At 37.7% G+C, this 26,335-nt stretch overlaps 4 protein-coding genes and 1 pseudogene across 5 annotated transcripts; 3 read left to right on the plus strand and 2 right to left on the minus strand.

The window, feature by feature from the left end:
- Window positions 1-630: 630 nt before the first annotated feature.
- Window positions 631-1,791, minus strand: LOC144636596 (uncharacterized; annotated as a pseudogene).
- Window positions 1,792-1,994: 203 nt separating this feature from the next.
- LOC144636533 (nuclear nucleic acid-binding protein C1D-like) lies at window positions 1,995-9,849 on the plus strand. 2 transcript variants are annotated; one of them, XM_078495765.1, is made up of 7 exons: window positions 1,995-2,148; window positions 3,755-3,821; window positions 5,535-5,590; window positions 6,213-6,267; window positions 6,836-6,901; window positions 8,007-8,054; window positions 8,358-9,849. In XM_078495765.1, exons 1-7 carry the CDS (start codon window positions 2,008-2,010, stop codon window positions 8,423-8,425), a joined length of 501 nt encoding a protein of 166 aa, XP_078351891.1. In that variant the 5' UTR covers window positions 1,995-2,007; the 3' UTR covers window positions 8,426-9,849. The 2 variants fall into 2 exon arrangements, with proteins under 2 accessions (XP_078351891.1, XP_078351892.1); XM_078495766.1 differs by lacking the exon at window positions 8,007-8,054.
- A 144-nt stretch (window positions 9,850-9,993) lies between these two features.
- On the plus strand, window positions 9,994-13,869 carry LOC144636496 (putative skeletal organic matrix protein 5). The gene is made up of 4 exons (XM_078495716.1): window positions 9,994-11,890; window positions 11,974-12,016; window positions 12,504-12,639; window positions 13,054-13,869. Exons 1-4 carry the CDS (start codon window positions 11,863-11,865, stop codon window positions 13,570-13,572), a joined length of 726 nt encoding a protein of 241 aa, XP_078351842.1. The 5' UTR covers window positions 9,994-11,862; the 3' UTR covers window positions 13,573-13,869.
- A 781-nt stretch (window positions 13,870-14,650) lies between these two features.
- On the minus strand, window positions 14,651-18,327 carry LOC144637033 (uncharacterized). Its single transcript, XM_078496207.1, has 2 exons — window positions 18,273-18,327; window positions 14,651-16,270 (listed from the first exon to the last, which is right to left on the minus strand). The coding sequence occupies exons 1-2, from the start codon at window positions 18,325-18,327 to the stop codon at window positions 14,826-14,828; spliced, it is 1,500 nt and encodes a 499-aa protein (XP_078352333.1). The 3' UTR covers window positions 14,651-14,825.
- Window positions 18,328-20,429: 2,102 nt separating this feature from the next.
- LOC144636430 (putative skeletal organic matrix protein 5) lies at window positions 20,430-24,217 on the plus strand. The gene is made up of 4 exons (XM_078495641.1): window positions 20,430-21,236; window positions 21,572-21,614; window positions 22,000-22,135; window positions 23,351-24,217. Exons 1-4 carry the CDS (start codon window positions 20,939-20,941, stop codon window positions 23,864-23,866), a joined length of 993 nt encoding a protein of 330 aa, XP_078351767.1. The 5' UTR covers window positions 20,430-20,938; the 3' UTR covers window positions 23,867-24,217.
- Window positions 24,218-26,335: the final 2,118 nt, after the last annotated feature.

A 26,335-nucleotide genomic window follows, 5' to 3' on the forward strand; every position in this document is an offset into this window, starting at 1 on the left:
TGTATTGAGTTTAACTGCTAAAGCGCAGCTCTTTTCATACTGTTTTTCATAGATCATTGTAATTAAGAAAGTAACTTTTGTATACCCAGTCTTGATCCACGTGGCATTTTTTGACAACTCAATTTTTCCGCAACATTCGCGCCCCGCGATGCTAAAAATAGCCCAATAGCTATGAGCCTCGTAATCATGCACTCTGACCCAGGTTTCCCAAGAGCGCGGCATTCAAGATGTCGTCACGCAACGCTCTTTTGTGGTCAAGAGCGTTGCGTGACGACACTGAGACTAATAAAGTCCTAAAAAATTACACTTGTAATTGTTTTGGGTGAGAAAATGCCAAATGAATTGTATTGTATTGAACAATTGATGTAGAGGTGACGATATATGCTCGTATACGAAATGAACTAAGTTTAGGCACGTGGGACGAGAACAGAGACTAAAAGGAAGTTAAATAAGAAGAATGCGTCAGACTCCAAATCGAGAGGTTCTTGTTTGAAGTCGATCTACTAGTTGTTATAAATTTGTTACCCCTAGTCGTGTTCCAGTGGGTCGCGTGGTCTGCCAACAAGCGCCTGCATAAGCTAACAATACAGGTTCACTTCAAATTCAATTAATTGTTTTATTTTATTAACAAAAAAATGTAAATTACACTCTCACACTCGGCTTATAAAACCATGGACAACATATAAAAATTTAATCTTAAATTAGGCTTCGAATGCAATACAGAAGCAGTCAACTATCGGCTGCGTAAGCCGAACTTCTTAGCCTCCAGTGAAACTAAACTAAACTGATGAATATTCTCACACGGAGAAACGTTAATATAACGCAAAAAATTAAGCTGAATACTTGTTCTGCTTATAAAATGTTCCAGGTCCATAAATGAATAATATTGCTGTTTTTTATACACTTCAATTGCAGTCAAAATGACTCATGTTTGACATTGGGAATACATAACATTAAAAAGAAGCTGTGATTGAGAAAATGTTCTACTTTATACTATATCAAAAAATGATCTTAGATAGATAACTGCATGATTAAGTTCTTAAACTTGCTGTGCAAATGTTTTCGTGACGTAAAAAAATTAACAAAAATGTAGATACTGTTTATGAAAGTTTTTCATTTACCGTCCCGCGGTTCTTATCAAGCTCCCTGATCAGTATTTTCTTGAACTCTTCTCAAACTCTTTAACCATATCGCTCAGCTTGTGCATAGCTTCGTAGATTCCGTCGCCGTTCTTTGCACACGCCTCTTGTACATGCCACGGGTTCGCCTTGTGCTGCAAGAGAGACAACTGTTGAGCAAGCTCGTGTGACTTGAGGGCACGAGGAAGATCCTGCTTGTTGCCAATGACTACAACAGGCACTTTTTCCATCTCGGGGCTTTCCATAACACTGAAGAGTTCCTGTCTCGCTTCTGAGATTCTTTCCAGATCAGAGCTGTCCACGACAAAGATTAGACCTTGGGTGTTCTGGAAATAGTGGCGCCATAATGGACGGATTTTCTCTTGGCCACCGACGTCCCAAACTGTAAAAGTCACACCTTTGCAAGGGGAAACAGTTTCAACGTTGAATCCTATGGTTGGAATCGTGGAGACGGTTTCGTTCAACTTGAGTTTGTATAAAATCGTGGTCTTTCCAGCTGCATCTAACCCGACCATGAGGATGCGAGCGTCGTGATTTGAGAAAGAGCGATAAAGATCACCTAATCGGTGGAAAAACTGAGAAAGTGTAATTCCCATGCCGGTGCTGTGTTCTCGTCTTCGACCTGGTTTACTCTTGTTGTGTTGAGTTTAACTGTTAAAGCGTAGTTCATTTTATATTCTTTTTCATAAATCGTTGTAATTAAGAACATAACATTTGTATACCCAGTCTTGATCCACGTGGCATTTTTTGACAACTCAATTTTTCCGCAACATTCGCGCCCACGCGACACTAAAAATAGCCCAACAGCTATAAGAAGCCTCGTTATCATGCACTCTGACCCAGGCTTCCCACGAGCGCAGCATTCAAGATGGCGGGCCAAGTGGAAGAAGAACCCGATTTGCCTGAAGAAGTCACTGAGTCGCTAGAGACGTTTCATGAAGCGTTGGGAAAAGTTGAAGATGTATTTAAACCACTTCTGGAGACACCAGTGGACGATTTGAAGGAAAAGGTTTGGAGATTATATCGATTTGGTTCCAGCTAACTCGCATGCCGATAATTTGTTGAGCAGTGGGACATTCCATTTTTTATCCGCACCCCCCCTAAGGATGGCGGGTTTTTGCTAAGGGGGGTTCGGATTTTTTCTTCAAAGAAGCCGACAAAATTTGGACCGTTCGGAAATTTTTTTCAAAGGTGCCGACAAACAATCAACCCTTCGGATTTCATTTTTCAAAGGGCACCGACAAAAAATTGAGGGTTCGGATTCCTGTCATCCTTAGGGGGGGTGCGGATAAAAAATGGAACGTCCCGCTGCAAAATTATGTTCTCTTTTAAGTCACGTGTATGCCATAATTAGTCGGTTTAACCTAAAAAGCTTTTGAATTTACTGCATGGAAACAGCAACTTGAATTTGTCAGAATGGCTTACGTTGGCACATTGGTATTGATAAAATAAACTAAGTAGTAAATTGTCAAAAAATTCTCATGCATGTTGCTTATAAATTGACCTAGTACATGTTAATTTTGATTAGACGGGCTTTATGTATAAATTTAAAATTATGTTAACAACTTTTTTTGTAGTAAATAATAAAGATGGTAAATTTTAAGCTCGGTAATAAATAATAAAGATAAGATGTTCTACATGACACGAGCATGGGACAAAGAAAAATTCTGAGTCCCCGACGGGAATCGAACCCATGGCCTCCCAGATACCGGTTGGGCACTCAAACCAAGTGAGCTACGAGAGACTCGTTGTGAGCTGGGCTATTTTACTAGGTTGATATGTGACACGCGTCCTGCATACTGCTAGGATCAGCAATGTCGAATTCATCAAGTTTTGTAGTAAATAATAAAGATGGTAAATTTTAAGCTCGGTAATAAATAATAAAGATAAGATGTTCTACATGACACGAGCATGGGACAAAGAAAAATTCTGAGTCCCCGACAGGAATCGAACCCATGGCCTCCCAGATACCGGTTGGGCGCTCAAACCAACTGAGCTACGAGAGACTCGTTGTGAGCTGGGCCATTTTACTAGGTTGATATGTGACACGCGTCCTGCATACTGCTAGGATACTATTATTACCAAGCTTAAAATTTACCATCTTTATTATGCAGGACGCGTGTCACATATCAACCTAGTAAAATGGCCCAGCTCACAACGAGTCTCTCGTAGCTCAGTTGGTTTGAGCGCTCAACCGGTATCTGGGAGGCCATGGGTTCGATTCCCATCGGGGACTCAGAATTTTTCTTTGTCCCATGCTCGTGTCATGTAGAACATCTTATCTTTATGTTTACAACTGTTCAACCTGAATCTTAACTCTTTATCTGAGGAAAATAATCCTTGGATTTATATTTTGATAAGACATAAAAGCTATCAAAATCCAATAATAATTATTTGCGCAGAGTTACGGAGATGCAAATTTAGTGAAAATCCTAGACAGTTACTGTAATTTTCACTCCCTCCACCAGTCAAATGGGTACCAGAAGCTGTGTTTGAGTTTAAAATGAACAGTAATGATTCCATATTGTTAACCTTGTAATGACTACACGTACATTTTGGATGCATGAAACTACTTTATTTCTTACACAGTAAAGCATGATTTTTATCTCTTTTAGATCAATCCACTACAGAGTGCGAAACTTGATTTAGTTGTTGCTTATGCCATCAACTCAATGTTCTGGAGTAAGTGAACCAAAACCTACATGTTTAAATATATATAAAACTGTTACCCTAAACTTCAAGATATATCCAGTGGCCTGCAAAAGTTTTTATTTTATTTTTTGACACAACAACATGACAAAATTACTTTATTGGGATGTGTTCCTCTTACTCTTCTTCCATTTTGATAAACACCGTTGTGCTTTGCTCGAGGTTGCAGCTAGAGCGCATCCTGTGTACATCCCTTGTCACAGATAATTGCATACCAGGGTTTTCAAACTTTAAGATCTGATCCTACTGTGCACCCTAATTTATTTTTGTGGAGGCCTTTATTCAATTTTTTTGAGCCTGCAAAGTAGTAACAATGTGTTGCAAAAAATTATGAAATCAAAAGTTCATACAAAAGTCGTGTGAATCATGCCTTAATTATGCTATCAAACTGTCAAATAATTTCTCAAGTCAACCAGTTCAAGGAGAGGGAGAGGAGAGGGAAGGCCCCTTTTAAGGCCGGGAAGAGTAGGATCTAATGTGGGGACTACTTCAAGGAAAACATGAGCCACAGTTACATTGCACAAGATGTTAGTGCGATTCTATTAAACTGTCAATTACATGTAATTTCTCAAGTTCAAGGAGAGGAAAGGCCCCATTTAGGGAAGAGTGGGACTTAATGCAGGGAATACGGCAAGGAAAACATCAGCCACAGTTACATTGTACATATAATTGATTACAGTGGAACCCCGATATAATGATCTTCGATATAACGATATTCCCGATATAACGATGAATATGTTATGTCCCGGCAATAGTAAAATGTATGGGACGGAACCCCGATATATAACGATTCCTTGATATAACGATATAATTTTACTGCCCCCGTGGCATATCGTTATTTTGGGGTTCCACTGTAGTTTGATTTCAAAATTACCATGATGCACACATGTATAATATATAGTGTATTACCTTATACTTTGTTCCACAAAATGTTTCAATAAAATGTTCACAAACATGTTATTTTTTGATTTAAAGTTTACTATTAATTCATGCAATTTACCACTCAATTCTTTGGTCTATTGTTTCAAAAAAACACTTGGAATGTATGTTGGAAGAACACTTGGAAAACCTATAAATCACAAGCTGAACTTTCTTAGTACAGTAATGATTCGATTTAGCGCCCTCCCTCCAATAAGCGCCCCCTTTCGAATATGCGCCCCCCTTTGAATGTGTTTTTGTCAATAAGCGCCCCTATTCCAATAAGCACCCCATTCTTATAAGCGCCCTCATTCTTATAAACGCCCCTATCCTAAAAAGTGCCCCTGTTGTGAATAACTACCCCTACTGAAGTCATTGATGTCACCATACTGTACATGTATATAATAAACGCTAAAATGAACAATTCTTTTAAAAGTAATTAAACTTTCAACAATTTGTTACTGTTACAGTTTCTGTCATTGTTAGTTATTTTAATATTTTATTAAAGTTTTGTTTTGAACATTTGGTTGTTTCTCAAAAAATTAAATAAGCGCCTTGTCCCGAATAAGCGCCCTGTCTCGAATAAGTGCCCTCCCTTGAGGTGCCAAAAGTAAATAAGCGCCCCGGGCGCTAAATCTAATCATTACGGTATGTGGTTTTCCAGTACAGTAGTCAATGGCAATTTGCCAGTGAGAGTTTGTTATCACTTTCAGTTATTACACTGTATACACTGTATTTTCATGAAACACTGTTTGTTTTATACCCTAGTGTATCTTACCACACAAGGTGTGAATCCACGGCAACATCCTGTAAAGACTGAGCTGGTAAGTAACTTCACAAAAGAATGTGTAATGTTATTATTGTCTTAAATAACCGGTGACATGCATCACTCTGCTGATTTTATTGTTTGTCTAATTACATGTAAGAGGTTTCTTTTGTTTCTTGTTCAATTTAAGATTTCTAAAAGATGCCACAAGGAAAACGTTTTTTTTTCAGATTTTTTGTCTCAAAAATCAAAGGGCAATGTTTTTCTGTTAAATTGAAGGTTTCAGTACATGTACATGTAACATTTCAGTAAGACACTAAAACCACACTAGAAAATACTTCCACTACCCTCTTCAATTGCATTCCATCTAGAAATACATTGTAAATGTGCAGTAGCATACCGTATTTATTCGGATATAAGGCACACGTTTTTTTCAAGGAAAATCTGTTTTTCTGTGGGAAGTTAAAAAAGTTGTAAAGTAATGTGTCATTACAGCACATTTAGATCCTTTAATGGTCTTAATTTCTGTTTCCTGGGAAAGTCAACTAAAAAAATATAAATTTCATTGTTGAATTAAGTACAGTTTACAAACTTTAAAACTGAAAAACTGTTCCTCTTCCTGACTGTTAAATTTCAGACATGTTTTCAACTTAAAAAACCCTTTGCTTGTTTAATCTTAGGACAGAATAAAGAAGTACATGGGTAAAGTGAAAGAGGCAGCTGAAAAGAAAGAAGGTTTGTTTTGTGATTCAAGAATACATTATTTTGAAAATTAGTACATTTTTAACACCAATTTAAGTGATTACTTCACCTTTATTTATGCTGTGGGATCTCATTTTATAATAACATTCGGAAAACCTATGTTGATTTGGTTCTGCTGAACAAGTAAGCTTTTTTATTGTTAAGAATGAGATAAAATACAATCTATGTTATTGTTTTTATTTGTGTTCTATGAAGAATACAATATGCGAATATACATGTACTGTACATGTAAATGTCACTTGTTAAAGAACAAATGCCCATAAATTGATCAAAAATGGTACTGTACATAGAACCCCAGTGACTCAAACTCTGAAGGGAAATGAAAAACAGTTCAAGTTAGCGGGGTTCGAGTTATCGGGGTTGATTGAATATTCAATTTGCCATATTAAGTTTGAGTAACCGGGTTCTACTGTCAGTATTATATTATAGAACTGTTCATGAAATAGAATTTTCTTCACTTACATGTATGTTATAAATTTCAAAATTTTATGTTCTTGTGCATCTACATAGTGTTAGTAACATATATTTTTTTCTGTGACAGCATCGGCAAGAATAGATAAAGGAGCTGCCAGGAGATTTGTAAAGAGTGCATTGTGGGAACCTTCAGGTAATGTTATAAATTAATAATTACATGTACTGAATAATAAGAAATGTCTTAACATTTCCCTTTTAGTTTAATGTTCCTGCATCTGAAATGAAGGCCATGCTGGGAACAAAATACAGATCTATCAGTATTTTTTCACATTATAGTTTAAGGCCATGTCCAATTCTGGGTGGGAAAAAAAAGGAAAAAAAAAAAAAAACTACACAACTTGTGGTGCCTATGCTTTAAACCCATCAATAATTAGAGAACACCCTGAAAGGAACACTGACACTTAAAACTGTAAGTACTTCTATTGACTTGACTGAAACACAAAACTGACACCAACAAGCCAGAGCTTGTCCTGGAGCACTAAATTCACCTGTTCCCATTTATATACTGAATGGAGAGAGGCACTATGAAAGTAACATGTCCTGTCCAGACTCACTCACTCACTCATTGCCCATTGTGCCCACTGGCACGTAGGGCAGCAACAAAGGTCCTCCACTGCTCTCTGTCTTTGGCCAGCTGTTGGATGGTGTTCCAGCTTTGGTTTAAGCCCCTCAATTCTGTCTCTACTGTACGTCGCCATGTATTCTTGGGCCTGCCACGCTTGCGCTTTCCTTCGGGTGTCCAGTATAGTGCTGTCTTTGTGATGGATACGTTTTCCTTTCGGATGACATGGCCAATCCACCTCCAGCGCCGTTGCATAATAATAGTCCTGTCCAGAACACAACTCAAAAACCCTGCCCAGGGCTCGAACCTGGACCACTTTTATCCAGAGTCCAGTGCATTAACCAATACATGTACATCGTAGGCCACCATTTCCTCCCTATGTATATTGACAGAAGATACAAATAAATATAAAATTAATCAACTTACTAGAACTAGAATTGTAAATAAGTGTCACTGTACAATGAGCTTGCAGTTATTTTAGTTATTGCAGCTGGAATGCTAACTGGGGAGTCACAAAATAGAACAATACTGAACAATGACTAAGGAGTGGAACTGCGATTTGCCCTGCAGCAAATCCAGTTAGTGGTCACCCCAAGAATACATGTACATGTAATCTTGATTTTAAGTCCAATACCCTCGCCACTCATAACACTGCTCCCTTATTTTTTAACTGCAGATAAAGAGAAGACATCTCATGATAAAGGGGAAACCTCGCACAAAGAAGGTGAATGATATTATTTTGTTAAATAAAAGTACAGTAGTTGCTGTTTCATGCAGTGAATTTCCTGCATAATTTTATTCTCTTAATACTTTTGATAAGAGATTTCTTTACATGTACATGAAAAAGTAGTTTTTCGTTTCCGAGGCATCAAGGGAGCATGTTTTTTGAGTCTGATACAACACTTCATTCGCAACTTAGCATGACTGTAGGGCCATATTTTTCCAGTATGTCCCTTACGCTTGGTTAATAAGATACGTATACTGACTGAGTTACGTTTTTGTTTTGATTTTTTATTTTACTTTTCAGAGTCAAAGAAGTCCGAGAAACGTAAGAGCGAAGGAAAGTCTTCTGACAAGAAGAAAAGGAAGCGATAGTATGAAGTAGAGCGAAACGTGGAACCTGAATCTGGGATTAACTTTGGTCATGTTAACTGTTTAACATGTACCAAATTCGTGTGACTTCCATGTGATATGCAAACCCAAGTGGACCGACTAGTGAAATGAAACAACTCTGCAACGTGTTATGCTGCACCACAGATGTCTGACTGACTACCATAAGAAAAACAATTTCTCGAAATGTAAATTCTCCATACTGATTCCCATACGTCTGTTATAATGTTAGTTCGGAGAATTTCGTAGTACATCAAGAAAATAGTTCCTTGATTATAATTCTCGTTCTATTCACTAGCTGTCTAACAATGCAGTGGGAAACTTAAGTTTTAGATGAAGGGCTCTCAAACAGTCGTACGGTCATCTCTTATAAATATTCTGTAAGACAAAATACCTTACATACCCGAAAAGCCTTCTATGACTATCCAATCAAAAGGCAGCCCGACCGCTCTCCGGAAGTTGTCTACTCGCCAGCCGCATGCGCATAGAGGTTACACCACGACAGCGCTGACGTGGCGTCAGGCAATATTCAGTGACTTGTTGACTCCGCGTCTTGTTATGAATCTCGTTAAAGAGCATTATTATTGGTCATCATTACACTTGGGTTCTGCTCAATTATATATAAGATTAACCATTCGTTCTCTAAATTGGCACGCTTACATGTGCCAGTCCACAATATGTTTGCCTCTTTCAGCAACAAATTTAAAATTTTAGTTCGTTTTACATGCATTATTTGTTATCTGCAACATGTTTTATTTTTAGACAATGCCATCCACCGTTCCGTATCTGATAAACAGTCAAAACAAAAAAGTTTGAATAAACATTTTTGTGAAACATAAAACCGTTTATACTTTTACCCTTCCAGTAGAAATTTCCATTATGGAAGAATCACGGATTGTGGAGTTCAAGCAGCGCTTTTTGTCGTGAGGTATTACCAGCAATGCACAACTGCTCAAAATGAATTGATCAAAGTGCAAGGAACTAGCAAAGGATTGAACTGTTCCGGCCATGTTTTGTGTAGACTCACTGGCTTCTTACGCACTGGAAAGACCGCTCAAAAATTGTAGCAAAATCTTCGAATAAAATGCTGAAGAAGACATCGCAGGTAGAGTAGAAAACATTCTAATCAAACATGGCATCAGTGAATGTTTAAGCTATTTGTAAGTCGTTTGTTAGGCAGTGTTTTACAAAAGATTCTCTATCCAGCAACTGTAATTCTCTTTGTTCACAGGGAAAAAATGCGAAACTATTTCTACGATAAACGGGAATTCTAGCTTGATTTAAACGTTACGGGGCAAGTGTTATTTTAAACGAGAAATGCTCACAAGTAATAGCTAAAATTGATTCAATCTGCATTGTAAAAAGTCAAAACAAAAAAATTTGAATAAACATTTTTGCAAAACCCAAAATCGTTTAAACTTTCGCCTTTCTAGTAGCAATGACAATTATCGCGTAAGCACGGTTTGTCTGCTAAGTTCGCGCAGGGTTTTTGGTCACGAGTTTTTATTGCCAGGAGGGGTTGAATGGTTTCGCTGATCGACGGTTTTGGCCTCAAAAAGCGCACGGATTGTGGATTTTTGCGATACATTGAGCGGATTCAAGAATTTCGAAAATTACATGTGATCACGGATTAGCTGAGACTTTTTGCCCGTATTCCACTTCTCTTCATGTCAGTGTGTTCGGATCGTGGATACTAAAAGAAGTTCAGATCACTGTTCGGTCTTCGTCGGTATGTTGGCGGAATCGTCGCAAAAACAAGCAATGAAACGCCTTCTAACACAAATTTGGCATAAATAATAACATCAGCTACTGTCCGTTGCAGTTAAACAAGAGAAAATAGGTGAAACTATACCACACAAAGTTTTCAATTAATGTGGATTCGGATATTGACCGATTTCGCCAAAAATAGCACGCTCTCTATCAGTGATGAACAACTTCTAAAAATGAATTGATCACAGTGCAGGGAATGCGCCGAGGGGTGAAATGTTCTGCCCATGTTTTGTGTGGACTGGCTGGCTTCTTATCAACGGAAAAGACCTTGCAAAAAATTGCAGCGAAGTCTACGAATGAAACATGCTGAAGAAGACATGCATCGCAGGTAGGGCAAAACAAATTCTGATCACTGAATGATTTTGCTGTTTGTTAGGCATTTATTAAGGAGGGGGGCAAAGGGTTTATGCGTGACGCGTGAAAAGGGCAAAAATTAGTCCGTGACGCGTGAAAATAGGGCAAAAATTAGACTGTGATGCGTGAAAAATAGTAAGAAAAGAAACGTGATCCGTGAATTCTGCTGTTTCAAGTATACGTGACACGTGAATTTGGTTAAAACTTGTGCGTGAAACGGGATCACAAACCCCCCTTTGGTACCCTCATTAAGCAGTCAGTATTTTACGAAAGTTTTTGTCTTTAGGCTCGATTCAAGCAATCTTTTTCCGTCTTTCACACATACGGAAAAATGCAACTCTTTTTCTTACGATAAACGGGAATTTAAGCTTGACTTTATCGTTTACAGGCAAGTGTTTACATATGAAGCGCTTTCAAGTAGTAGATAAAATTAATTCAACTCGATTATATTGCGCTTGACTGCATCTATTGGAATTTATTGAATGATCGGGAATAAAAACGCAACCGGTGATTGAATGAATGATACTCGACTGCCGAGTGCAAATTAACAGTAAATTAATTATCCACCAGAGTGCAAGTTTTTTTATAATATAGTGTATCACAGTATTTTTTTTTTGCTGGCCGATTTGTATTTTCGGAACAGTTCTCCACACGAGTCAATGCGATGTTCAATTTGTGACGCCATATTTTTTGAGCGGAAATAATGTACATGTATTTATGGCGAAGGATAATTTTGAACCCTAGTTTATTTTCAGGACAAAAGTATTCATTACATGGGTAAAAAAGACGACAAATTTAGGAACTGATCAAGTACAAATTTATAAAGAGCTTTAGATCATGTCTAGTGCGCTTCATGTCAATTAATTCAAAATAACCAAGCGTGAAATAAACAAAATGTGGAGAAATGTGATTGGTTGAGAAGTGTGGCAGGAAAATGTATCTTGTTTAGTGACGGCATCATCTGGTGTAAATATGAAAAAAAAAAAAAAAATGCGAACACTTTACAGTAAATTACAACTGTTCAACCATCGGACTATTTTAGCAAGAAATTCGTCAAAAGATAACTCACTGACAATATCCGCTCGACTATGAACGTTGGGTTTATTCTGCGACTATTCTGTGTGATCGCGATCCTAACTGTGGCTGTTGATGGTAACAACACTTCACCCGGGTCGACTCCATCTCCCGTCAAAAAGGGCGACAACACAGTCATCGTCAACGTGAATCAAGATTCGCGAGAAATCAAGGAAGCCATCAAATCCCTTGAAACAACTCTGGAGAGAAAATTTTAGCAGCTGATGCGAGCAATAAACGGGACATCTCATGGTATACTGAAAATTGTGAACTTTTTTGCTTTATTTTATTCACTGCCTTCGCGCTTAACTTTTTTTGCATTTTATCTTGGGCAGGTTCGTCCTTTGAGTCGTGTAAAGACATTTACTTGAATCATCAGTAAGTTGTTAAGTTGCAACATTATTATCACGGACACTTAAGGAGTGAATGGAAAAAAAAAGAATTTCTTTAGTCTTAAGATTAGGATTTTAAAGCATTGTTAAAGTGTCGAAAAACTTAAGCGAACAACGAAAAATCCGTATAACCGCAAGTTCTGACAAAAAAATCTCCATTTCGAATTCGTGAGCAATCCTTCTCTCTAACTGCCGCAGTTTGTTCGTTGTCACATTTTTATCATATCAACCGTTTTGAAAAATGAAGTTTGATAAATTTATTTTAGAAATCGAGCTCTTGAGAAAGCTCTAAAGATTAGTTTTCCTGTTCAGATAGTGTCTTACATGAGTCGACCACCAAGAAATGTGGTGGAGACCACATCACACAGACGTGGTTTAATTTAGATTTTTTTTTTTATTCCTTAAAAAAGATAAATTAATTGAAGTTCTAGGTATAGCTTTCACGTTATTGCCTGTTTTTTTTTGTTAATCAGGTCGCAGGGGAACAGAGCTTATTTCCTCCAAATGAACTCTGGGAAGGTCCCTGTTTTCTGTCATATGACGAGTCATGGCCTTGGAGCATGCGGTGGTGGTGGATGGACGCTGGTCATGAAAATTGACGGCGCTAAGGTAAAACATGACACTCTATAACCTAGAACAATGTAATCTAAAACATTGTCAAACATTATGACGTATTCTTATGGCGTTATGTTTAAGTGACATCTTTCGGAGTATTGGCGCTGTGTTTTCTTTGGAGGCAGAAGGATTCGATCGAAACCTTTAGTTTCCCGTTTAGAGAATAATCAAAACTAGTGCTTGTTACATTGACTGTAAGTAAAGAAGCGTAAAGTCTTCCAAAACAATTTTTGTGACAAAATGTTTACTAAGGTAAAATAAGGTTTACAGTTTTTTTAAAAGTGCTAAGTAGTTTCTATGAAATCATCTTAACATCCCAAACAATTTAAGAAAATCCTTTGATTGGGATGGAGTAACTCTCCCGGCGTTTTTATCACCTATCGCGATTATTGTTTTTATTCTCGATAGGCAACCTTTCGTTACGATTCCCAACTCTGGAGCAACAAGGTCGACTTTAATCTCCCAGGAGGAAAGACTGGTTTTGACCACCATGAAGCAAAGTTACCGACCTACTGGAACACACCCTTCTCAAAGATTTGTCTTGGCATGAAGATCGGCCAACAGATCAACTTCATTGTCATCAACAAGCAGGCCAACTCTCTGTACTCACTGATCGCTGATGGGCAACACCGCGCCACCTCACTGGGTCGTAACACGTGGAAGACGCTGATTGGTTCACAGGCCTCCTTGCAGCTCAACTGTAACAAGGAAGGTTTCAATGCTGTGAGCACTATAAGTGCCCATTCTAAAGCAAGAATCGGTATCCTTGGTAACAACGAAAATGAATGCAGAAGCTGTGATTCCAGAATCGGGTTTGGTACAGGAGGGAATCCTGATGACTCCAACAAGTGTGGAAACGAGGCATGCTGCTTATCAGATAATGGAAACAAAAACATCAAAGCCATGGGATATATTTTGGTTCAGTGAGAAGAACACTGACAACGTTTAAATTAGAAGCTGTCAGAAAATTTGTTGTCAGAAAATAATAATTTGCAAGAAGAAGAAGAAGAAGGACGAAACAGCTGTCTGCGGTTGCAATCCTGCTGTAACGGTTCTAGTCGCGGTGGTGTCTCGCAAAGTCAACTTTTCACGTAGTACGATCAGCCTTGCTTTCAGTTGTCTGTTATAGAAATATGCTGACTGATACATCTTAGTTTTATCTCGGTATTTGCTCTCAATAGATTTAAGAAACAGCGGTCAGTATAGAACAAATAAACATTGTTGTTGGGGATTATCAAGTGTCTGAAGTTTAGTTTAATGTTATACATGCATTCACTGCGCATAAGTTTTACCTTGCGAAAGAGTCTCCCAGGGGGAGGGAAGGTGGGGGTGATTCATATCCCCTTCATCCCTTGAAAATTTGCATTTGTCTTCTAGTTCGCCATTGAGAAATTTACTGGTTCCCTAAAGTGTTTTCCACGAAAGATCCCCGTTTTTTGTATCCCTTGTTTAGTCAAAATAATCTAATAACGTTATAGTTCCATTAAAATAATTCTACATTTTCCCTTATGTCCAAAACCCCTGAGTCCCCTCAATTATGGTGTGTCGTACTTTTGTGGGGCTACATCATTAGATCCAAAGTGGTTTTCCAACAGCTGTGTCCCCAGTTTAATTTCAAATTAGTTGAACTTTTTGTTGCGCTTGCCTGCTATCAAAGGTTATGTTTAGATACTTTGATTTCATTCCTCCTGGGAACGGGCGTTTAAGAAGATATTATCACTTGCAAGACTCAATGACTGATCACCCAGGTAACGAGAGAGAGTAAGCTGGACCACGATACCGAAAACTCCATGCCCAATTATTATCAAGCAAAATCATGAGTTCTTTTACTTCCCCTTTTGAAGGTGATTTCAAGAGGAAGGGCTAACGCCACTTCCAGTCTCAGCCCCTCTTCAGATCAACAGTCTCTACTTTAAAAGTCTCAAAATAATAATAATAATAATAATAATAATAATAATAATAATAATAATAATAATAATTTTTTTTTTTTTAATAAAAACTTTATTAACCAATTTCTAAAAGAATTACAATGATTTGACTATTCGAATAAGAACTTTATATATAAACATATTATTTACATAATAATAAAAACAGTGTCTTTAAAAATGTAGAAAAATAGTAAAAGCGACTTCGAGAGCAATAATAAAAGAAGAACTATATATTAAAAAAAAATATTCGATCTAAATTGCAGTACGAGAATTCTCTACTTGAAAGTCCATATCATAAATGTCAATGTTCCTGTTTCTCTTTACAGTTCTTGATCCCCTTAGGCAGATTAAGGCGGATCGGAGGATCGCAAATGAGACTTTTGATCTGATCCAAGACACCGTTGTTGCGTAATCCTCCCCTTTCTTTGCGGCGATTAATTCTGCAAGCCTACTGTGATACCTCTTGCACTCCTCGCCCATTCCTCCGGTGGATGTAAACACCAATGGAGTGAAAGTTCCCTGTTCTACTTGAAGAACCCTGTCTGCGTAAGCCCTCTTCTTCTCATTCTCATGGTTACGGTATATCTGCTTGGGGGTTTGGTCCTTGTAGGAATCCGCGTTGGGGTGACACACCCTCACATCAAAGAACGCGGATCTCTGCTTCTCCCAAAACCCCCGGGCATGTATATCTAGGCGAGCATCTGGCGTTGTGTTAGCGCCGCTTGGTAGCCTCTCTCCAGTCAGCTCTTGAAGGACGGGCTCTATTTCGACATCATTACAGACCATCTTAAGCAAGTCAGCCTCGAGGTCACGAAGTTCATTATGGCGCTGAATTATGAATCCGCCTCTCCTACAAATCATTGCATGTTCGATTGTAAAGGCGTCACCGCACACGCACACTGTCGGCTTGTCGTCAATTTCCCAGTCGTACCTGAGCTTTACAGCATCTCGGAACTCGCCTTTATTCAGGTTGTAGCCCATGTCCTTTAATGGGAGGACCGTGAGCCAGTTAGAAGCACCTTTCTCGGTTGCGAGATCAATGGCTCGTTGTGTCTTCTGAGGTAGAGACTCCCTGACATTGCCAAGCCTAGTCTGAAGCGCTTCGTTGGTTTCTCTTCGCACGCACTGCTGTAGTGTCTTGACAGCAGTATCAGCCGGTGTTTCATGATCCTGTGCGATTATTTTCTCGACTAGGGGCGCTGTGATCTTGGTTGACACCTTGAATTGGGACGCTGCATCCTGGCTTGGATTAATAAGTCCAAGCCCCCCTAGCCGCACTGGAAGTGCCACTAGGTCCCTCTCTTCTTTTGTGCAGTGGTGATCAGTGATTGATGGTATTAGTACATCTGCAATAGCACGCTCCAGGGGCTCTAATAGATCTTCTATATCAGGAAGTGTTCTGAGAAAATATGTCCAGCGGTGGCGTAGTCCGAAGGTGAATGCCGCATAGCACGCCTGTGGGTTTGATGTGGCATACTCGGCTAGCTTTACCACCTGGCTCACCCACTCCTCGACCTTTCCATCGACATACTCTTCGAGATAAGCTCGAGAGCCCAGAGCGGCGCCTAGATGTTTTTGTCCCTGCGTAGAGATGTTTATCGCAGTCCCCTCGAAGATAGCTTTAGCATGGTCCTTCTTGTCGGGTTTCGTAATAAGCCAGCACTTTTTGGCGTTAGGGTAGTACCCCAAATCAGGTCCTGCCTCAGGAATAATAATAATAATAATAATAATAATAATAATAATAATAATAATAATAATAATAATAATAATAATAATAAAATAATAATAATAATAATAATAATAATAATAATAAATAATAATAAATAATAAACATTTTTAACCTAAGCCTCTTTTCAGACATTTTTACGGAGACGATATATCCCAGGCGCATTCCATTACACGCACAGTTTGCAGTCTGCCAAAGATAGCGCATAATGTAATGGTCTATCATTGAAGGGAGCGTCTTTTGCTAGGGCGCTCGTCACCAGGACCCCGTGACCTCCTCACGGTCTTCTCATTTCCACCTATAGACATTAGACTACCGAGTTCTGTCGATTCCTTTAGCGGCAGATTTTAATTAAAAAAGAGAAGAAAAAGAAAAGAACGGCCTGATAAAGTTTGCTAAAGTATTTATCTAATAAAATTACCAGATTCATTTGACAGGTTACGGATAAGAATATCTCAAACACCACTACTAGTGGTTAAAATAATCACTCTGAGTTTTTCAGTGTATTTCTGGACCGGGTCTGATTCACGAGAATGGGAAAACAGAGAATCAGTAAATTAAAGTGATTTATCGTGACGTACACATAGGCTAAGTTTGATAATTTAAGAGGCTTGGGGGTATAAAACAAAGGAGATGATTTATTCATCACTTGATTGTTGTATTTCCCAATGTAGTGAAGCGAAGTCAGAATTTAAATATATCGAAATTGGCCTACAGATTATGCCTTACCTCTTATTATGAATGGTAACCCTCGATTATTGCCTTACTCCTTCTAAAGTTAAATATTTTATCCGGCCCGAGTTTACTGGGATGGTTTCTGTACTTTAAGTAACACGTCGAGACCAGATAAAATTCATAATATCATAGGTGACAAATCACTCCTTAATTTTGGCGCGAAATTTCAACGTTAATTTATAATTTCACATGTGAAATTATAATATTGCCATGGCAACGTCGTTAGTGGCAAGATGGCGTCCGGAATAAAAGATGATTTAAAGCTTAAACTTTGTACATGTTCGTTTGAATTTTACCTTAGCCAGCTAGCCTTGGCCATGTAATAAAACTTTTGATGATATTTTATATTTCAAAACGTCAAAACGACTTACAATAAGCCAATTACATGAATGGCATCGAGCGGAATTTTTGAGCGTTTTACACGGGTGCCGTTTTCAGTTCATTCAAGGGGAACTAAAAAAAAAAAAAAAAAAAAAAAAAACCGACTTTTGAAGGGTAACACAATTACTGGTGTCCCAGTAGTTTTCATTGTGGCCCTGAATCCCTGATCGAATTGGAACTATGGTCATAATGTGAATAATAATTGACAGTTGATTCATCTTTGAAACTTTTTGTCAACAGCAAAAAGGAATCTCTGAAAGGTTTTATTCAAAGACTAAAAAACTTGCAAACTTAAGCAAACTGTATGCTTTCAACTTTTCAAAGCTCAGAGATCGCAATGCAATGTACTAGTCAAAAACACCTACGATTGCAAGCGTGATTTGTCACCTATGATATTAAAATGTAATCAAATTACTCGTGGAAATTCATATTATTTCCCTCGTTGAAGGCTCGGGAAATTATTAGAATTTGGACAAAACGCGCGTGAAATAATTTCCTAATTTCACTCGTCACCATTTGATTACCCATACTAACAACTGAGGTTAATATACTCCCTTCTGCCGAGACGGATATAAAACTAAATTTGAAATTCTACATTAATTTGAATGAAAAAAAAAAAAACCCTAGAATATTGCTTGAAACAAGACACAGAGGTTAGGAATTGAGATTCAACTCAATAATTTGTAATTTGTCCTAGGGAATGATAATGGACTAATGGAGCTATCCGTTAATTAATACACTACATACAAATATCATAAACAGGAAGGCATGACGATGTTAGTTTAATCCACCGTGTGTACATAAATATTCTCCTTACTGAATTTTCTTCTTTCCATAAGCTTCATTACAAAACCTACCTAGTAGGAATTCAGTTAGACGTATCTTGATTTCTAAATAAAACACCGTAGTCATGATAGACATTGAAGAACAAATACAAATGCCAAATGAACGATTCTCTTTTCGTCTGTGAAATTTATAATTTAGATCATAAAGAAAATGAGAGTATATGTTTACGAAGCCTGGTCATAACAGTGTCAATAATTCTTACGGAGCATTTTAAGCGCTTATGCAGAGCTCAACATCGCCGAGTAAATAAAAAATTCAAGAATAAGCAGCAACAGCAGACGTTCAGAATCCTCAGTGGTAAAGAAATTAACAACTTGAAGCCAATTAAAGGGAAACGAAGCGAAGCAAATCCTCAACTGTCTGTACGATCCCTTTCCTAGTCATGATATTGTTTCACAGAGAGATAGAGAAACCTTTACTTAATATCGATAGATAAAATTTACAGCTGAAAGCTTATTTGGTCGCTTATGTACGTGGTGTTTTACATTAAAAAATTACATTAAAAATATAGTATTAAAATTTGCATCTAAAAGCTAACTACGTCTGAATATTACATACAAAATATAAGCTAATATACATCTAAAAATAAATAAAATCTTCGTTTTAAAAATTGTGGAAGGAATTGATATCGGATTAAAATTAAAATGTTTAACTCCTGTGTAATCTTCCAATTTTGATTGAATTGATTTGCAAGTTGCGCCGACAATCGAGTAGTCGTTGGCTTACGTGTTGTTCCAGAGCGCTGGGCCTCTGTATACCATCGATAGATCAAGACCTTACGTTTTTTATAACAACCAAAATCCTCCTTGATGAAAATTTAATAAATAATCTTTTTCAAACCAAGTGTAAATTTTGGATCAGAAGAAACGTCGCTAATGTGTTCAATTCACTCCTCACTATAGAGGAGCACGACTAGCTAAAAAGTCGACCAAACTCTTTTTCGTAGTCCTTCATAAACATCTCCTTTGAAATGTCTACCAACTGCAATAATGTGCGAGACATTCTGTCCGTTAAATAATGATAAGAATCATGAAAGCTCTGAGTTGTTATTTCTGCGTTTTTAAGCAATTTGTCGAAAAATACAATAGGCTTAAGATAGTAAATAATAAAGATGGTAAATTTCAAGCTCGGTGATAAATAGTGAAGAAATTATTCAACATGACACGAGCGTGGGACAAAGAAAAAATCTGAGTCCCCGACGGGAATCGAACCCATGGCCTCCCAGATACCGGTTGGGCGCTCTAACCAACTGAGCTACGAGAGACTTGTTGTGAGCTGGGCCATTTACTAGGTTGATATGTGACACGCGACCTGCATACTGCTAGGATCAGCATAAGCTTAAGATATTTTTGTTATTATATCTTTTGATTTTAAAAAAGCAATAATATACCAATATAGGCAGAGATGGTTTTTGCAATAAATTTAAGGTGGATAAAACAAGAAACGTGACAAAATTTAGCCGTGTTTTTCCAAGATTCTCCCTCCTTCGACAAAGCTCCTTTAAAATCCCATGGGAATAATTTTATCACCAGCCGAAGAATTGTTATGAGAATAGTGAGTGCCAGTCTTCAGGCGAAGTGGCCACGCTTTATTGACACTGGCGACAGTTTAAGTGGTAAACGTATTCTGGAAAACGTAGAGTGCAGTATTTGCCTTTTATTGAATCTCTTTATACGTTAACACGTCTATCTGCAACTCATGCAGATCATCTGAAAGACAATATTCCTTTGCATTAACAATTTTTTGTTTATATTTTAAAACCACTTTTCCCGCAGAAAGTTTGGTTGTCAATTTTGTCACTTTAAAATAACACACTAAGAGAGGATAATGAACAAGGTATATAATGCTGAGACGTGTATCTATATCTAACCATTACATCGCGTGAAGATATATTATTCCACTCAAGTATTAAGCGATTGATCAATTGATTTATTGATGAATTGATTTAGTGGCAAATTCAGCTTTACCGAAGTGTTTGCTTTGTTAATACACTACAAATAAATACCAAATAAACAAGAAGAGAAAATCACGACTCGTTAAAATTATTGTTATAATAAACGTTTCCCGCAGAAAGTTTGATAATCAATTTTGTCACTTTAAAATAACACACTGAGAGAGACCAATAAGGAAGATATATACTGCTGAGACGTGTATCTATATCTAACCATAACATCGCGTGAAGATATATTTTTCTACTCAAGGATTAATCGATTTATTTATTGACGGATTGACTTAGTGGCAAATTCAGCTTTGCCGGAGTGTTAGCTTTGTTAATGCACTACAAATAAAATACCAAATAAACAAGAAGATAAAATCACGACTCGTTAAAATTATTGTTATAATAAACTTTTCCCGCAGAAAGTTTGATAGTCAATTTTGTCACTTTAAAATAACACACTGAGAGAGGCCAATAAGGAAGATATATAAAGCTGAGACGTGTATCTATATCTAACCATAACATGGCGTGAAGATATATTATTCCACTCAAGGATTAATCAATTGATTTATTGATGGATTGACTTAGTGGCAAATTCAGCTCTGCCGGAGTGTTTGCTTTGTTAATGGACTACAAATAAATACCAAATAAACAAAAAGATAAAATCACGACTCGTTAAAGTTTTTCTTATAATGTTAAGTCTCCAATAGCGGGTACTTCGTAAAGACATTACTCAACAAGATGCGCTCATCTCTGAACGTTCGGTTCATTCTGCAGCTATCCTGTGTGATCGCGATCGTAACTGCTGATGGCAACGACACCGCACCCGTGTCGACTCCGGCTCCTTCCAAAAAGAGCGAAAAAGCAATTATCGTGAACGCGAATGGAAATTCAGGCAGCATTGAGATCGCCAATGTGAAAGATTCACACAACACCGAGAAAGCCATCAAATCTCTTGAAGCAACTTTGGAGAAAAACTTTGAAAAGCTTATTCGCGTAGTCAATGGCACATCTCGTGGAAAACCCAACGTTGAATCTGGTATAAAATTGTTTCGCTTGTTTGACTTCTTTTGTTTGTTTCTTGCTAAACTTTATTGCATTCTATCGATCGTGGACAGTTTGTTCTTTGCGTCGTGTAACGAATCGACGTGTATTGCGTCGTGTAAAAGCCTATAGAATTGTGCCTCTTGTTTGATTTAATCTCTCTGCTTTGTTTCTCGCTTATAACTTTATGGAATTTAATTTTGGGCACGCTCGTACATTGTGCCATGTGATGAAGCATCGTATCTTGCATCGTGGAAAAATGTGTTTCTTGTTTTATTTAGTTTCTTTGTCTTGTTTCTAACTTACTTTATTGCATTTTATCTTTTGCAGGTTCGTCCTTCGCATCGTGTAAAGACATTTACGCGAACCATAAGTAAGTTGTTAGGTTGCAATATATAAGTATCAAAGGCACCCAATGAGTAAAAAAGGAAAAAAGAAAAGAACTTAAAAATGATCAACGAAATAACCGTCTATCTTTTGTGCTTTTTTAGTAAGTTGTGACAAAAAATCTAGATTTCATATTTATGAACAATCCTTACCTTTGACCACCGCAGTTTTTTCGTTGTCATATTTTTAAAACATCTTTTTAATCACTAAATTTCGATAAATTTCTTGTAGAAAAAGACCTTTTGAGAAAGCTCTAAATATAAATTTTCCTTATTTTTTCTTGCACGAGTAACCATCGAAAGGTCTTGGAGAAAGTATTATGCAGATGTGGTTTACTTTTCATTTATTTCTTCTTATTTTTTTGTAATCAGGTCGCAGGGGAATAAAGCTTACTTACTCCAAATAAACTCTCGGAAGGTCCCTGTTTTTTGTCACATGACAATTCATGGCCTTGGAGCATGCGGTGGTGGTGGATGGACGCTGGTCATGAAAATTGACGGCGCTAAGGTAAAACGTGACACTCGAGCTCACTAATCTAAAATAATGTAATCTAAAACATTGTCAAACATTATGACGTATTCTTGTGGCGTTATGTTTAAGTGACAATATTCGGAGTATCGGCGTTGTGTTTTTCTTTGAAGGCAGAAGGATTCGATTGAAACTTGTAGTTCCCTTACAAAGAATCAACAAAACCAGCGCTTGTTACCTTGACTATAACTTAAGAAGCGTAAAGTCTTCCTAAACAATTTTTGTGACAAAATGTTATCCAAGGTAAAATAACGTTCTACGGTTTTTAAGGTCGCGCAGGACCATTGCTCATTAATAAATTCATTAGCCAAATTTCTTGCCGAGGTGCTATCTTGTAATGCTTTAATTCGCTATATTTTGAACATCGATTCCTCTAAAATTTATCAAGGATATTAGGGGATGATGGAATGACATTATGATTGTTCTAATACTGAGAGATCACCGTTGACTGTGATGTTACCAGTCCTTAAATGTTTAACTGCAGATAATACGGTTTTGTGTCCAAGTTTTCAGCTAGCACAGCGCACCAAATTTAATGATTATACAACCTAGTGATAGATCATAACCTCTTTTGTGCTATGACTAGAACGAAATTTTCGATTTCAAAAACTGCTACAAGTTAATGGCTTCCAAGAGAGTAAAAATTTGAAATTTAAACTTTGAAACATGCTATTTTCATTTTGAGAAAGAAATTTAAAAATTCGCTCTAGTCATAGCACAATAGAGTACACCAAGTTTACGTTCCGAATCAACTCTTGAAATTCTATGTCGGCGGAGAAAACTTGGACACAAAACTGCAGATTTCGAGGCTTCCGAAGATCTTCCGAGTCAATGTTTACAACAACGTGTGATATATTCAAAGCTGTGAATCTAATTATTCTAATTTGCCATGTTCCAGCGCACGGGGCACAAAGCTGAGAACAATTGCTGCTAATTAATTGTACAAAGAACTTTAAAAACAAACAATCTTATGAATATTTCGTTTGTTGTCGGCTTCAGTCGTCGCAGTTCGTGTATACTCTTTAAATAAATACATACTAATGATTGCAAGGGTCCTGCGCGACCTTAAAGGTGCTGTGTAGTTTCTATGAAATCATCTCAAGATCTCAAACAATTAAAGAAAATCCTTTTATTGGGATGGTGTAACTCTCCGTTTGTATTACATATCGCGATTTTTGTTTTTATTCTCGTTAGGCAACTTTTCGTTACGATTCCCAACTCTGGAGCAACAAGATCGACTTTAATCTTCCAGGAGGAATGACTGGTTTTGACCACCATGAAGCCAAGTTACCGACCTACTGGAACACACCTTTTTCAAAGATTTGTCTTGGTATGAAGATCGGCCATCAAATCAACTTCGTTACCATCGACAAGCAGGCCAACTCTTTGTACTCACTGATTGCTGACGGGCAATACCGCGCCACCTCACTGGGTCGTAGTACGTGGAAGACGCTGATTGGTTCACAGGCCTCCTTACAGAGCCACTGTGACATGGAAGGATTCAATGCAGGGGTTCATGGTGGCTATTCTAAAGCAAGGATCGGTATCATTAGTAACAACGAAAATGACTGCAAAACAACTAATTCCAGAATCGGCTTTGGTACAGGAGGGCACCCTGATGGCTCCAATACGTGTGGGAACGCGGCCGCCGGCAGTCCTGATAATGGAGACAAAAGCATCAAAGTCTTGGGATACATCTTGGTCCAGTGACATTAGAACTTAACTAGTAATTATAGATGATATCGACTGATACATTTAAGTTGTATCTCAGTATGCGAGTTAAGAAACAGAGGTCAATTAGAATGTACGACAAATAAACATTGGTGTTGGGAATACACGTGTATCCGACTAACATTTTGGTGTGATACAAGAAAGCCCTGCACATATATACGGATGAGCTCAATCCCAAGACGCTTGCAATTTGTTTTTACCCTGACGACGAAGAGTTTAATAGTCTAAGAGATGAAGTAGCGAAGGCCTCTCGATTTTATCGCGCAAAGTTCCCGTTAGTAGTAAAGTTTTTCTTTTGCATCCTTCGTGAGAATTAAACAATATCCCTCGTTTCCTTTGAAATAAATGACCATGTGCCTTTTACCCAAAATCCCTGGGAGGTCCTTTAGTAGCCGTATGATGCAGTCGGTTCGGGCTTAATAGCGACTGTCTGTAAATATATATGGAGAATCCCGCGACAGGACAGGAAACTCAAATTGTTTTATACTTCCTCAAAAATACCCTTACCCTTACCCTTACCCTTGTTAAAGTAATCATTCAAAAAATTACTACCTTCAGTTGCTTCTAAAATTTCCAATTTATTATTTTGTGATTTTCAGTCCCAGTTACCCAAATCCCATTTTCCCAGCGAAAATTTTCCCAAATCCAAGTTCCTATTTAATCCCATCAGGCTCCTCTTTATATGATAAAATTATATGCGCAAAACAGAATTAGTAAATTCTTGAAATTCAGCAAACGCTGGAGTGGAGAGCCATTAACTTTTTTAAATTTGACCATTTTTAAATTTAACCATTTTTTGTCAAGAAGAGCCAAAGTGTTTGCATGAAAAAAAAAAAAAAAAAAAAATTGGCTCGTCACCGGGGTCCCGTCTCCCTTCACCCAGGGTCACCCTAGCCCCCGAGCCAACTTGGAAATTTCTCATATAAACGGTTCGCTGTTATTTATAAAGGAATTCATAAAAAGCTTTCTTGTCTGAGGTGGCTCCGTACGGAGAGTAACCCTAATAACAGTGGCGGATGCAGACCTTCAGATAAGTAGGGGGTCCCATCATCCAGACCTTGCAATAAGAAGGGGCCTACTCTCAAAAATAGTTCTTCTCTTCCCTACGGGCCTCTATTTGGCCTCTCCGGGCCCCTCCCTAAGATCCGCCACTGTACCAGGGACAACTTTTCTCAATATAACTGAACTGAGAGCAACTTTTCTTTTTTGATGTGAGATCAAAGTAGGTCCCTTGCATACAGTCAAACGATTTTGTGTTGAACGTCTCTCTAGTTTGCAGGGTTGTGGAAACAAATTTGAGCTACATACTGGCCTTTTATAATTCTTTTATAATAAGTGTTTTCAAATACAATTGACCTGTTACGTTTTTCCCAGTTCTCTGCCACATGACGAGTCATGGCCTTGGAGCTTGCGGTGGTGGTGGATAGACGCTGGTCATGAAAATCGATGGTGCTAAGGTGAAAAATGACATATTGTTTATCGTATCAAGAGCAATATAAAATGATTAAAAAAATGCATTACTAAATCAGATTGACTTCAGGCTAAGTACTTGAATTTTATGTCGCGCTTTTTAATTTTTATTTCAGTTAGACAACCTTTCGTTACGGTTCCCAACTCTGGAGCAAAGTAGAAGGAAAGTTTGGGTTTGACAATCACGAAACAAGTTGCCGAGCTACTGGAACACATCCTTCTCCAAGATTTGCATGCATGCAAAAAACTTGACTGTTCTCGACCAAGGATCTTCTCAAAAAAATTACAAACCCATCTCTCCTCAACCTTCGCGCCATATTTATCACTCAGTTTTTATTATGCTTATCGCTCCGCTATCCGGAAAGGAAATACTATTTCCTTTTGAAACAGCTGCTTGTTCAGTGTATTTCATGACCGGGTCTTATTTACGGGAAAGCGAAATCATGTTCAGAGAATGAGAAATTTAAAGTGGTTTCTAGTGACGTAAAAATAGGCCAAGTTTGATATTTTAAGAGGCTTGGGCTATATAACAAAAGAAATGATTTATTCATCACTCGAAATTGACTGCTGTATTTCCCTAGGAAGCCAAGTCAGAATTAATTGTAATATATCGAAATTGGCCCAGAAATTTTGCCTTAACTCTAATAGGAATGGTAACCCGCGACAATTGTTAATTTTGCCTTACCCTTTCAATAAGTTGACAATTATTCCCGGCCCGAGTTTACTGGGTTGGTTTCTGTACTTTAAAGTATTACATATAAAATTCACAACGACTGAGGTTAATACATTCCCTTTTGTCGAGACAAATCTAAACGTAAACTCAAAATGATACATTTCAATGAAATAGAAACCTAGAATATTGCTCGAAATGAGACACAGAAATAATACATTGAGATTTCACTCAATAATTTATAATGACTATGGAATAGTGGAGCTATCCGTTAATTTATGCCCTTCATACAAATAACATGAACATTA

The sequence above is a fragment of the Oculina patagonica genome, chromosome 13 (genome assembly GCF_052425735.1).
Source record: "Oculina patagonica isolate OP01 chromosome 13, crgOcupat, whole genome shotgun sequence".
NCBI classification, from domain to species: Eukaryota; Metazoa; Cnidaria; class Anthozoa; order Scleractinia; family Oculinidae; genus Oculina; species Oculina patagonica.

What these genes read in the sequence shown, in the direction of transcription:
- LOC144636430 (XM_078495641.1), top strand. Translation starts at nt 20,939, where the DNA reads ATGCGCTCATCTCTGAACGTTCGGTTCATTCTGCAGCTATCCTGTGTG. An exon ending in AAAACCCAACGTTGAATCTG is followed by an intron (nt 21,237 to 21,571) that starts GTATAAAATTGT and finishes TATCTTTTGCAG; the next exon opens with GTTCGTCCTTCGCATCGTGT. An exon ending in GACATTTACGCGAACCATAA is followed by an intron (nt 21,615 to 21,999) that starts GTAAGTTGTTAG and finishes TTTTGTAATCAG; the next exon opens with GTCGCAGGGGAATAAAGCTT.
- LOC144636496 (XM_078495716.1), top strand. Translation starts at nt 11,863, where the DNA reads ATGCGAGCAATAAACGGGACATCTCATG. An exon ending in AATAAACGGGACATCTCATG is followed by an intron (nt 11,891 to 11,973) that starts GTATACTGAAAA and finishes TATCTTGGGCAG; the next exon opens with GTTCGTCCTTTGAGTCGTGT. An exon ending in GACATTTACTTGAATCATCA is followed by an intron (nt 12,017 to 12,503) that starts GTAAGTTGTTAA and finishes TTTGTTAATCAG; the next exon opens with GTCGCAGGGGAACAGAGCTT.
- LOC144637033 (XM_078496207.1), bottom strand. Translation starts at nt 18,327, where the DNA reads ATGACTACGGTGTTTTATTTAGAAATCAAGATACGTCTAACTGAATTC. An exon ending in TCTAACTGAATTCCTACTAG is followed by an intron (nt 16,271 to 18,272) that starts GTAGGTTTTGTA and finishes TTCCTGAGGCAG; the next exon opens with GACCTGATTTGGGGTACTAC.
- LOC144636533 (XM_078495765.1), top strand. Translation starts at nt 2,008, where the DNA reads ATGGCGGGCCAAGTGGAAGAAGAACCCGATTTGCCTGAAGAAGTCACT. An exon ending in CATCAACTCAATGTTCTGGA is followed by an intron (nt 3,822 to 5,534) that starts GTAAGTGAACCA and finishes TTTATACCCTAG; the next exon opens with TGTATCTTACCACACAAGGT. An exon ending in TGCATTGTGGGAACCTTCAG is followed by an intron (nt 6,902 to 8,006) that starts GTAATGTTATAA and finishes TTTTAACTGCAG; the next exon opens with ATAAAGAGAAGACATCTCAT.